General features: G+C 40.2%; 1 protein-coding gene across 4 annotated transcripts in view; it reads left to right on the top strand.

Moving 5' to 3' along the window:
- Positions 1-1391: 1391 nt before the first annotated feature.
- The window catches only part of adgrb3 (adhesion G protein-coupled receptor B3), a 116956-nt gene continuing 105159 nt past the window's right edge, over positions 1392-13188 (top strand). For 3 of the 4 annotated variants that reach the window (XM_082557181.1, XM_082557179.1, XM_082557180.1), the window contains exons 1-2: positions 1841-1932; positions 3601-4369. In XM_082557181.1, coding sequence (XP_082413307.1) covers positions 3616-4369 — 754 coding nt within the window. In that variant the 5' untranslated portion in view covers positions 1841-1932; positions 3601-3615. Of the gene's footprint in view, positions 1933-3600; positions 4370-13188 lie in introns of all 4 variants that reach the window. The other variant, XM_082557178.1, reaches the window with a different exon arrangement.

Raw genomic sequence — 13188 nt, 5'->3', positions numbered from 1 at the left:
TGACCAAACTCTCCAAGAAAAAAGAAATCACAAAATAAAACTACACCAAACAGTTGTTTCTGTCTGGACTTACCAATTGAATGTCATCCTTTTTGAATATGCAAATAACCCAAATATGCAAATGAATTGAGCTCCAAGCTATGTGAAAGTCATGCACAATCATTTCTCCATCCATCCAAGCTCTACCCGCTTGTGTCCTGTGGAGAGTGGTGGTTGGCTGGAGCCTATCCCAGCTGGCATTGGGCGAGAGGCGGAGTAGACCCTGGACAACTATCCAGCCCGTGGCATGGCTAAAACAAAGACAGCCATTCCGTTACCATACATTTTCTTTTAAGCACATGATCAGGTCTGTGCTTAGCCTTTGTATGGGATACTGATAAAGAAAAGGCACATATGAAAACAAAACCCTTCCTCCACCTTCATTTGGAGGGGCGGTGTGATCAGCAGGTGATTTGGATCACCCTGAAGCTCCCTATCCCCATTCCATTACAATTCCATTCTTCCCATGAGTTCAGCCAGTGGGAGATGAAGACTATTGCAGAACCATTTGTGCCTCATTGTCAGCGGCCAGCTGATGAAGCCTGGAGCATTTAGTTCACTACTGATGATTGAATGAATGCACATTTAGACTGTAAGAAAAAAAACGTTTGAAAGAGTTCAGGGAAAACATTAAGGCGGTCTGTGCAAGCACTCCCCCGAGAAAGCAGAATAAAGTGAAAGAAAAACAGCAGCTTTAAAGTTGCACCTGTAAGGTGAAGACACCCCGGCACAACTTTCCACAGACGGCACAAGTTGCCCCATAAGCATTTGTTCTTCCAGCAGCGCGAATTCGGGCGAGCAGGAGGACGTGCAGGGTGCTGCACATCGACAAACTGTGAAGAAATCAAAACAGCGGCTGTCACCCATCAGGAGAGAAGGGAAAATTACCAAACACACCAGCGAGCTCTCAAGTCCCACTGATAGAGCGCTCAAGTAGCATTTATGATCACGTTATTCTCACACCCTCCTCTTATCCAGAAAAAAAAATGTAACAAAAAATAAAAATAAAAAAATCCGTGAAATATTCCTGATTGGAGAAGGGCGCAGAAGCAAAGCGCAGTATTGTCTGAAGCACAACTGAGAGGGTCCAGTTCAGGGGGGGAAACCCTTTTGACTCGAATTAAAGGGAGGCTGTATGAGGGGAAAAAGAGAGAGAAAAAAGAAGGAAAGAAAGAAGGAAAGAAAGAGGGGAGGAGGAGGAGGAGGGCAGGGAAGAAAGTGGTGGCGGTGCCAGACGCAGCGGCAGTAAGAAGCGTACGTACGTGCTTTATCTTAGCGGCTGAGTGTGACGTGATATTGCAGCCTGCTCCTGGAGCTCTGCAAGCACCAAGCAAAGCGCGTCTATTTCTCTCTGTGTTGTAACTCACTGACCCCCCAACATCTCACATCCACCCACTACGGATCTTTTTTTCTTTTTCTTTTCCCTATTCACCCCCTTTTTGCGGAGAGGGGGGGTCGGTGCGCGACTTGATGGAGAAAACATTTCGGTGGGAAATAGAGACGTGGAGTCTGCCGAATTAATTTATGGTAAATACTGTAAGAATTGCTCTCGTCGTCACTCCAAGAATTTCTTCCCCTCTGTCTCTCCTGGTCTTTCTCCTTTCTTCTTCTTCTTCTTCTTCTTCTTCTCCTCTCTCTCTCTTTTTCTCGGTGGCTGTCGTGTGTTGTTGCGCTCCGTTTTGATGGGAAAAACCCAGAAGAAGGAGACGGGGGGATATGTGCGGGCAGACCGGAGTGTAACGCATTTTATTTTCATCCATTGAACCATCTTGTTGCGCCGGACTTCTATTGTCGGGAATGGGGAGTATTGATTCACTGGAGGGCTGCAGAATTTATTTATAAAGGATGTGGTCAAGTATGTGGAAAAAATAGCCATAGCTTCCGCAGTGTAAGGTAAGACATTATTATTATTATTATTATTATTATTATTATTATTATTATTATTATTATTATTATTATTATTATTATGAGATGAAGGTCTTCGAGCAAGTGCAATGGCAATTTTCATATGTCATCTGTCAGTTAAAGTTTAGCCTCCCTCTCTCAAACATTTGCCCCGTATATTCATCACGATGGTTTTGGAGCGTTCATCCGCTCACATTAGTCCAGGGTGCTTAACAGAGGAATTTTAAGAGCTGATCTCTCTCTTAAGAGCCAAAAATCACTTTAAAGTGCCGAGCCTCGAAGTGACACTGCATGAGATGTAGCCCGTGGCCGACGTGTCTCTATATTCAGATTTCCTCTCGAGTCTAAATTGCTCTTAGAAGCCCGGCAATAAAATCAGCGTCTCTTGACCGATTTCTCGTCTCCAGAATACTGATTTTATTTTTCTCGTCTAGCCCTGGTCGTGAATCTTGTGGAAGGACGTGAAATCATGTGAATTTATCGCGGCAGAAAGCTGATCCAACTCAGCACCGCTTCCACAAATCCTTATATAACGCACATATAATTCTGGGGTAATGTGACGGGCGTGATTCACGATTCAAAGAGAAAGAAGTTGAAGACATATGCGCAAATGGATCTATTATGTGAAAACTGGTAGCCCATCTCTAGCCTACTTGCGATTTGAACGCCCACACAGACACACACGCAACACACAGTTCGAGACACGCGCGCGCATACACAGACACACAGGCGCACACGTACACACACCCTCGCGCGCATTCTGCTGTGACACTGCTCACAGCTGCATTGCCTGTAGGATTAAAGCAATCAGGACATCGCATTGCATTCTCTCTCTCTCTCTCCCCCCCCCCCCCCCCACACACACACATGTAGATCCGCACACGCACACATGCAAGCTCAGACATACAACACACACACACACACACACACACACACACACACACACACACACACACACACAGTCTCTTTATCAAATTGCATTGTCAAATATGCCTGAAATTCAGAGACATGCAGGTGGTGTGGAAGAGGCGACAGTTCGCAGTGACCGAGCACACGCCAGGACATAACCCCCCTCCAAATAAATAATAATAAAAATATATATAACGTCAGTTTGTCTTCCTCATATTATCTAACTGTCCCGTGAGCAAACATTCACAGAGAACATAGCTTCATGTGCAAAGATACTGGTTACTGCGTAAAATGAGCAGTTGCACATTTTCCACAACTCGCGTGGACTGCGCTGACTTACAAAGGCTGCCACTTTCGCCGTTTCTTCCTTTTTGTCGCCAGATTTTCTAAATAGCTACATTTGTATATCTCCGGGGATTGTGCCGTACCGAATACGACCCAATTAATAAGTCTAAATGACTCACATTATTGCACCCACCTCCCTAAATAAAAATAAATAAATAAATAATAGCCGAAGCAACCACAAGGTGGCAATGCTTGCACAAAGTATAGTGATGAAGGATGGAGATGCAAAACACATGTTGCTGAGGTTTACCTGTGTGTCTTTTTGCCCCCCTTCTTATCATGGCAGGATGTAATAAGAACTATGTAAGCTCGTTAGTCAGACTTGGTAGTGATAATCTATCATGTGTTTATGTGCCCTGCTTTAACACCCCTTTGTGTAATCCTCTTCATCTTTCCCTGCAGGCCAAATGACATAGGATGAAGGCTGTTCGAAACCTGTTGATTTATATATTTTCCACCTATCTTCTGGTTATGTTTGGATTAACTGGTGCCCAAGATTATTGGTGTTCCACTCTGGTCAAGGGGGTCATTTATGGATCATATTCAGTGACTGAAATGTTTCCCAAGAACTATACAAACTGTACATGGACGCTGGAGAACCCTGACCCTACCAAATACAGCATCTACCTGAAGCTATACAAGCGAGACTTGAGCTGCTCTGAATACTCTTTGCTTGCTTATCAGTTTGACCATTACTCACATGAAAAGATCAATGAACTGCTGAGAGTCAACGAGTCTATAGTGTATTTGTGTGATTCAAAGAATATTTACGTATTTTTGCTGTATGACAAGAATTTTGTTCAGCTACGGAGAGTTTTCCCTTATGATTACAATGGATTGACGCCACAGAAGCTGGATGAGGAGGAGAAGTCTATTGTGGAGTTTCTAGTGTTGAACAAGGCCAGCCCTAGCCAATTTGGATGTCAAGTGCTTTGTACGTGGCTGGAAAATTGCCTGAAATTAGAAAAAGGGACAGTGGAGACATGTGGGATTGTGTACACGAAATGCACATGTCCTCAGCATTTAGGCGATGGAGAATCAGAGAGCATGCTCATGCTCAACAACGTGGTTTTACCCTTGAATCCACAAACGGAGGGTTGCTTGTCACCCCAACTACAAGCCGGGCAGATCTGCAATCTGACCGCAGAAGTTAAACGGCCTCCTAAAGAAGGTGAGTATCCTGTCATCTTTCTTCTTTATGCTGAAATAGTTGTATATGGAATTAAGTATGCATAGAGAAGATAGCAATCATGTCAAATAAATGTGCACGTCAGTCACTCCTACCTCTGCCCTAATTGCATGTTTGAAGTGTGATGGCCCATGAAACAAAGAGCACACATAGATATATCTAGTGTAGTTGGCTCAGAAATGAGTCAACTTCAAGATAAAAATAAAAGAAGAAGATGAAGGAATAAAAGGGGAAAAAAGCTGCCGGGGGAGTTGGGTGTAGTAAAGACCACACCAGCACAAACCAAACCATCTAAAAAGGGGGTCTTTCATTTGGTTGGACTGAATTCAAAATGCACTATCATTGCTGTGAATTTTAAAATGGCTGTTTTTGTACACATAAGCAGAGTTAAAATGGCTGCAAATCCAAAGATAATTTTTTTTGTGTGTATATACATTTATGTCAGTGTCATCCATACAAAGACCAGCAGCGGTCAATACGGACACATCCTTCATTTTTATTGGCATGCAGCCTGTATGGCAAATGGAACGATTGGGATCATAGATGCAGCAGTGTCCAATTGGAGCACAATGCTCAAGCAATGCAACACATAAAGCTTGTGGATGAGATGTAAGAGTTAAGGATTGTTTAGCTTTGCAGAAAATACGGGAATGTATTTAGGTTATTTAATTTTAAAAACGAGCTTTTTCTTCTTTTCTTTCAAAGCTGTTCTAGAGGGATACTACTTTTGCAGTGCTGCCATAGAGCAATGCAACGTGTTTTCACTGTTTGTTGGAAATGAGCAATAACAATATACAGAGGAAAGACGGCATTTTCAGTTGACATGTAATTCACTAATGTGCATACATGCATCAAGCACCCATGCATGCACAAACCACCTATTCATCCACACACATTGAAAAGTAGATAAGCGAATTATTATTTATGATAAGGGCTGTTATTTCTCTGTGTATTCGTGTTATCACTTAGTAGGGGGAGTTTTTTTCTTTTTTTAATCTTTTGTTGTTGTGTTTTTTTTCTCACCTACTGCGAAGAAAGCCATTCTCGACACATAACTGCTCGCATTTTAACAGATAGCAGAGAACCGTCCCACCTTGAGGAATACGCTACATACTTCAGGGAAGGGAGGGGTGTTCATCAAGGCACAATGAACCAAAAATAATGAATCAACCTTTTTTGGAGGGGGATGTGGGGAAATAATGATTGCAGGAATGTTATGGAGCTAGTTCCCTGTGGCAAGTACCAAAATAACAGTTGCTATAATAACACTCTGGATAACAGGTGGCAGTTATCTTATCACAAAGAAGAGACAAATATTGATTGCAGTAGTTCAGCTGTTCAGTTGACTGGAGATGAGCGCTGCTATGTGCCACGTCACATTTCCAGGCACGTTTTTCAAACGCACATATGTGGAATTTGTTTATCGTAAGATGCATCAGCACCACAGCATTCAAGATATTTATATGGCTTTTGTAAGAATTACTCTAGCTCTAGATTTCCGTGTGATTTTTAAGGTGGCTAACCTCCATCAAGTTGGATGACAAACCCATTTCGAGAATAGTTTAGCTACTGCTTCTCTAGAGCCCTTAAGCCATAATGCATACACCATCTGAAGAAAATTACCATTAACAATCCAGCCCCCTCACACACACAGTCAAATAGCATGTGGAGTAACAACAGTGAGTATGACTCAGCTGTGTATTTTGTCAGGTAATTTCATCATTTAGTAAATCTTACATTTGTGTCATAAATATTACCGGGAAGCGTTATGCTTCTTTTCACAGAAAATTCCCTGCTCTAAAATAACATTTGACATTTTTCTATCAGCATGTTAATAACAGCTTAAGAGCACAGATTATTTTTTTTCTCTCTCTCTCAGAAGATTTTCCACAAGCTTCTATTTATAGGGTTGGTTGATGGGAGGTTTGAATAAATCCGTTTTCATCTGGATAACGGGGAGATCACCACTGGGTTTTAAAAGAGCACTGCGTCTCCTGTGGCATCGTGGTGACAGAGTGGGTATTCCTGATGAAGAATAAAGCATTACAAACAGTCGACAAGAGCTCTATTTGATAAAATCACGTGTCTTTGATCTTCAGTTCCTGGTAGCGGGTGGCTTCGGAGCACATCAAAGAAAAGCAGGGCCGGAGGTTGTGTACTCCAGCCATGCCACAGAAACACCCCACCGGCGTTTCGCACAGACTGGGGGGTAACAGCAATTTGAAAGTTGATGCTCTTGATTATTTAAGGTGATTATTCAGGGGGGGAAGCAGATCCCATTCGGTGACATTTTGAAAGCCACAGCAATAACAATGAAATCCAGATGTACTACTCTGATGACTCATTTATGCAGTTTTATTTTTATCACATTCTCCCGTTGCATGAATAAAAGTTGTAAAAGGCAGCACAGTGGTGCAGTAGCACTCACAGCATGACAGATTTAATTTTGGGGTCTGTTTTTTTTTTTTTTTTTTTTTTTTGTGGGATTCCTAACACCTTCCACACAATCAAAATTAAGTCGGCTCAAGGCTCCCAGTTGCTCGTAGGTGAATACTCAACTGACTGTGTTCCCTCTTTGTGAGTTCCTGGATGTGTTTTTTTTTTTCGCTATCAGCCCAATGAATAGTCGAGAGTGACTCCAGCTAATGTGACTCTGAATTTCAGAGCGCACAAATATAAAACTGCTTTAAGTAAAACCTTGGCAGAAAATGTCTCACACCTTCTATTCTGTCACAATTTTAAAGCATGTGCAAAAAGAGGCTTTCAGCAACCAGACAGCCAGAACAGCGCAACATTTTAAGACAGTTTTCTTACCCAGTTGTCCCCCCACCCCCCACCCATACACACACACACACACACACACACACACACACACTTTTCAGCCACGTTCTCTGCAAATACTGGTACTTCCATGCAAGCGGCTCTGTTCAAAGAAACCAAGTTTCACTTGGCTTCACAAACGCGGTCACATGGCATTGTCTTGTCTGATCTTTGGCTGAGGACAGATATATTATTCTCTTCCCTCATTTGGTTTAAAGTTGCCAGTTTTCAAGGGTCAGGGTCAAGGGGTGTCACTGTCTGAGAGGGATGTGCTTTGTCATGTTTATGTCAAAATGCCTCACTGTTACATGGAAACAAAACAACTCTACAAAAAACCCCTTCCTTCCTTAAATCACTGTCACTGAAACGCACCGTAGCGTTACACAGTCATCATTTAGAAATGAAAGGGGAAATCTGACTTTTCTCATCCAAACACGGTTTCGATTTGTCAGATAATCTGCCAGGTATGTTAGTTCATCTTACTCCTCTTTCCATGCCTCCTTTTTCTGTGGCGTGATTGAATTTTAGGTAATAGCGAATAAATCTGCCAAATGTGACTGTGGCAATAAGAAGCTTTATGCAGATAAGGGTTAATAATTAGTTTCAAACTTGATAATGCAACACAAAAAAATGAATCTCGTGTCGAAGATTTCGATTAATATTTAATGAGTCCACACAAACTAGGTCTTCAGATTCATTGTAATCACAATAAGTAGGTTAGAAATGTCTTGATTCTCTTTTTTTCCGCGCATGAACATTGATTTGATTCTTTCATGCAATATGCAATATGAATAAACTACATAAATTCTTTAGATGCGTTCTCAGGCTGCTCTTTACAAAGGATAATTTAAGTCGAAGGACAGGGGTTTTACATTTCAGAGGGAGAAAAAACTCTTTAAGACTATGTACAAATGCTTATTTGATGATTACAACTTTTGATGACACAGGCCGCGTGCAATGTGGGAAATGGCAATAGGATTTATTGGCAAATGAAATGTGTGTGAAGCGTTATAACGCACTGTCACCCGCCAAAGTCCTGAGCACTGCAGCAGCTCAGCCTCGCTGGCTCACATAGTGAGGCCTTTTATTCACTTTGGATCTCAGTCAAGTCACTCAGTAGTCACACTGCATTATGCTCACCCCCATTGTTCAGTACACTTGGAGGCCATTTTAGTTCCAATTCAGTGAAGGAGAGAGCTCAGATCAACAGCACAGAATCTGTTTTTATCTGAGACATGCATTATTTGTCTCAAATATTTCATGTGCCAATTCCCCCTGAAATTCTGGGCTCAATTACTGCACCTTTTAGGATTTTTTCGAGTTCCAGCCTGTGCCAGTTGTAATTTTTAGAAACTGTATTGTGTCCTTTTCTCTCTCTCTCTCTCTTTCTCTCTTTTTTACATGTGTCTGCTGTTCCAATTCTTCAGCATCCCTCTTACTAATGTAGTTAAGTGGGCATAGGAATACTAAAGGAAAGTTGTCATGGATTGACAAGGTCAACACTGAAGAATTACTATGAAAGAGCCAGCCATCTTCTTTGTCCATTAACTGTCTATTAAATTTTGCCTATTCAAAAAAGAAGAGATAATGCTGGTTGTGGAATGATTACATTTTATGCTCTGATCAGTTACACAGCTTTGGGTCAATTTCAGTCGGTTTTGTGAAACACACGGGAAACTAATAAAATGTGGTCAGACATTATATCCAAAATTACTTCAGGATCCACGAGTCTGGGATTCCCAGGCATAAATAATGGAGTTTGGAGGTGACTGAGCAGCTCCCCTCTGTGCGTGGCACTTAAATATACATATATAAACTTTACATTGCTTAAATCGTCCAGGTGGTGGCTACTTCCAGATATAAAAGTTCATGAGGCTCTATGGGGACTGTTAAGTCATTTTACACGATGGCAGAACCACAAAAACTGTTGTTACATTTAAAGGTCTTCTTAAACCACTCACGCCGTCACGCATGGATGCAAATGAGCTCTTTGGAAACACAAAAGTCTCTGTTTTACATGGGATACAATTTGATGATAAAGTATAAGGTCCAACATACGAGGCTGACCCTAATGTCATTGAGTGATAGATAATACCAAATAGCACCGTCATAATAATAATAGGAGATTCAAACACGATCCACACGTTTTCACAGTTAACACACATAATTTAGCTGTAGAAGCTACTTTTGAGTTAATTAGTGTTAAGATTGTGCTTTCAATCAATCATCCTGACAGTTTTTTTTATATCTGGAGCTACTTTATATTAACTGTACGCTGTAGGCTGGGCTGAGATTCTAGATATGATAACCTGGCAGCGAGGTGGATGCAGACCAGCTGTGAATATTGTTGTTCATTTGACATGGATTGGTGATCTCAGTCTTGAGCCTCTTTTTCGGCAGCATGACAATTGGGAGTCAGACTGATAACTCCTCCTCTATATGCCCAGACTGTGCACTGCCAACTGCGGCAGAGTAAATTAAAGCCTTGTGTTGTCAAAACTGCTCTGACGTCAGTAAACAGTATACAGTAAATCCAGGAAAACCTGAAATACAATTTAAAAAGTGAGGATATGATTTATTGCATTACGTCTAGAAAACATTACACAGCAAGAACATACCCTCATACACCCCCCCCCCCTCCAAAAAACCACACTGCAAATTATCTCATGATTAATATGTATTAATGTGTAACATGTATGCATTTAAACTAAATAAGAAGTAAAAGAATATTGCCTTTATGAGCTTTATAATATAATACATTATATTATTAGTTAATTTTGCAGCTGGTTGCACGCTGTTTCATTGTACAACTTGCTTTTTATATATATAGCTTGGTATTTTTAACAAATGGCGTTTTCATCTAAATACATCATATTTATTGGCTACATTTATATTTCTTAAAATGTAAAAAAAAAGAAAGAAAATTCACAAAAAACTGAAACATAAAACTTGACAATATTTTCCTGTGAACTAAACTACTGAGTAGCAACAATTCAAAGTGCTTCAAAAAAATCACATGTAACGTACAGTGTAACACATTACAAAATTACACTTGGAAGCTAAGTTCCTTAAATTTGTCCAAACAGGTCCAAATCGTGCATCTACCAAGGGTTAATCTCCAACCTCTTTGCAATGTCATGTAAATGACAGCTTCCCCTTTTCAACTTTACAGCCAGCAATGGACACCACTGCAATTAAATTTGCGAGAAACAGTTGTTGCCTATAATAAAGCCATATTGCAGCAGGAATTGCAATCAGAGTAATGGCTCATGCAGTGTCGTAGCCTGTCTAATTCTCTAATGTTTGGCAGCCACACCCCCTAAAATCTGCAGTGTTTCACTAGCAAAATTCTGCATAAGAAATGAAGAAACGTGCATGTCTGATTTATTAGTGTGTGTATCCCACCTGTAAACTCGCTCCTTGCTATGAATTCCAAACGGTGGAACATTTGTGTGCTCATATATCCACGCTGCACCAGCTCCCACAACTACTCATAAATTCTTCTTGAAATGTCACACATTTGCCTGTTTAGAATTCAAGTTCCCATTCAACTCTTTGAGCTTTCCTATTAAATAAAAATAATGCAAAGTGACAAATATAAACCTCAGCCACGTTGTAGGCTGTGAAAATGCTGAACTGAGGCTGGTTTGGTGCACCATTGACGTCACCAGTTAAGCCAGAAACCAATATTTCATTTTCATGCTGTTCATGCTTCCATCAATTAGCATCATGTCCATCAATTTAAAAGTAAATGTTTTGAGGATTTATGCATAATTTAAGATGTGTGCTCTAAAATCACTGTATTGGAAACACTGAAGCAACAGCAAGCATCAGAGGTTTTCAGCTCTTAGAGTCTGTCACTGCAAAAGCCTGTGAAAAACTGAAATGCGTAGGTTTTAGGTAAGGCAAACTTTTTTCAGATCTTTTCAGTGTTCCACTCCAAAGAATTCATTTTAAATCCCATCTTGCAGTACACTGCTGTTGCATGACTTTTGCCACAGTGTGCATGGCTGAAGCTGATACAGCTCTTTGTCAAAGCCTCCAAACAGTAAGCTACTGCAGTTTTTCATCTCCACACAACACATATTTATCATAGAAACATTTCCATTTGCAATCAGGTCTTGCTCGACATCACAGTGTATCAAGTCTCTATTTTGCAATTTATGAGTAGTAATAAGTGGACCAAAATCAAAGGACTACGCACTATTATGATCTTCTTTCCTTTGAAAAGGCTTCTTTATGAATGCAAACATAGCAAGTAATGAATATCTGTAAAAGAGGACGTCTGTCTCGTGTTTCTGTGATATAAATAAGATTTGTTTATTGCCATCTTATGTTTAATTCAGTACAATGACTCTGATTTCATGCTATAGCAAAATAAAATATTCCTGTAGTCACTTTCAGTGGAGCAAAGGTAACGCGCTGTACTTGATTTTATTTTATGTAACTAGAACGCCGTGTGAAATGAAGGTTTGGTATCTTTGTCTCACAGCAAATTGGAGCAATTCAGTACATTGTAAAAACAAATTTGGACAACAGCAATTTGGATTATCATATGACAACTTAATTTAGACTGCTACAGAGCCTCGGCAACTGCCCTATTCATCTTTCTAAGAAAACATGAACAACATTCACATGAGTCTGTTGCGGCTTTGCCCTGCAGTTGTGAGGCTGAGGCATGTCTTTGAAGCTCTTATTGCAAGTAAACATTGTGAAATGTCTTAAACATTTAAAAAAGAACCAAATCATATTCTAACTTTTGTGTGGGCTGGCTTAATATGGTAAATTTTTTATCAAGCCCTTGTTGTATGGTGCCAGAGATTTTAATGGGAATTATGCACTGCTTTCAGCCTCTCAGTTGCATGCTTCTGCATTTCAACCCAGTTAGTTTTGGCCTGTCACTGGATAGCTATTTCAGCCCACAGAGGAGAGGCATTTGCATAAACATCCACCCACAAAACCTGGCAAATGAGTCTGTCACTCAAAAACACTGTCTATGTGGTAAAGTGGAGGCAAAATCCAATTTTTTTTCTCAAGGGGCTTCTTTAGCTGCTCTCACTGGCAGTCCCTCTGCAGGGTATGGCAAGTGTCCTCATGTAGCTGTAATGGATGTTGCTTTTAAACTTACACGGTATACTGTGATCTAGGGCAGCAAACACTGTACACTTAGACGCAGCATCACAACAATACAGTGTGTATTGCCATGTGTGCGATAATGTTGATAAAGCGGAAAATCTAAACTGAATGCAAGGACAAAATTCCTGCGTGCGGTTTGTTCATTTCTTCTATAGAAAGTTATGAACAAGGTAAAAAATAAAAATAATAAAATAATCTGCATTACTAATAGTGAAAAGTTTTAGACAATGTATTTTTTGTTTGAAGAAAGTGGCATTTTTCTTGCAATATATATTATATATATTTTGTATATTATTTTAGGAAAATTAATAGTTATTGGAGATGTATGTCAATGAGAATGAGAATAAATGAATGAATCCCTTTTAACCATGAACAATTTAGAGTACAGTGCCACAAGAAGTGAAAAAGAACTTCAGGGATATCAAAACCTACATTTTGATCATGTTCGTTAGGCTATATAAAATATATTTCTTTGGATTTATTTTCAAGTGGCAGCATGAATACTTGGCAGATTCAGGATGTGACATTTCAGTGATGGACATCAAAGTAAGACAGCAGACATTTGCTTTCACTGACTGCATGTTTCCACGGAGCATTGTGGTTATTCAGTGCCACAGTGTAAGGAGCACTGTTATGTAACATACAATGAGATTCAGAAATTATCACTCTCACTTTTGTCCAATTGTCAGCTTGTCCACAGTTCTCTGTCCTTCACAGCATGATAGAAACTGAATTGCAGTGATTCTCTTGATAGTCGATCATAACTTAATAATAGTAGCCGGCCATGCAAGTCATGTAAGTCAACAAAGTGACACATGTTTTTGACATGATTTTGGCTTATCACA

Source organism: Aulonocara stuartgranti, assembly GCF_965226115.1.
Source record: "Aulonocara stuartgranti genome assembly, chromosome: 13".
Lineage (NCBI taxonomy): Eukaryota > Metazoa > Chordata > Actinopteri > Cichliformes > Cichlidae > Aulonocara > Aulonocara stuartgranti.
This window is presented reverse-complemented; position numbering and strand designations above follow the sequence as displayed.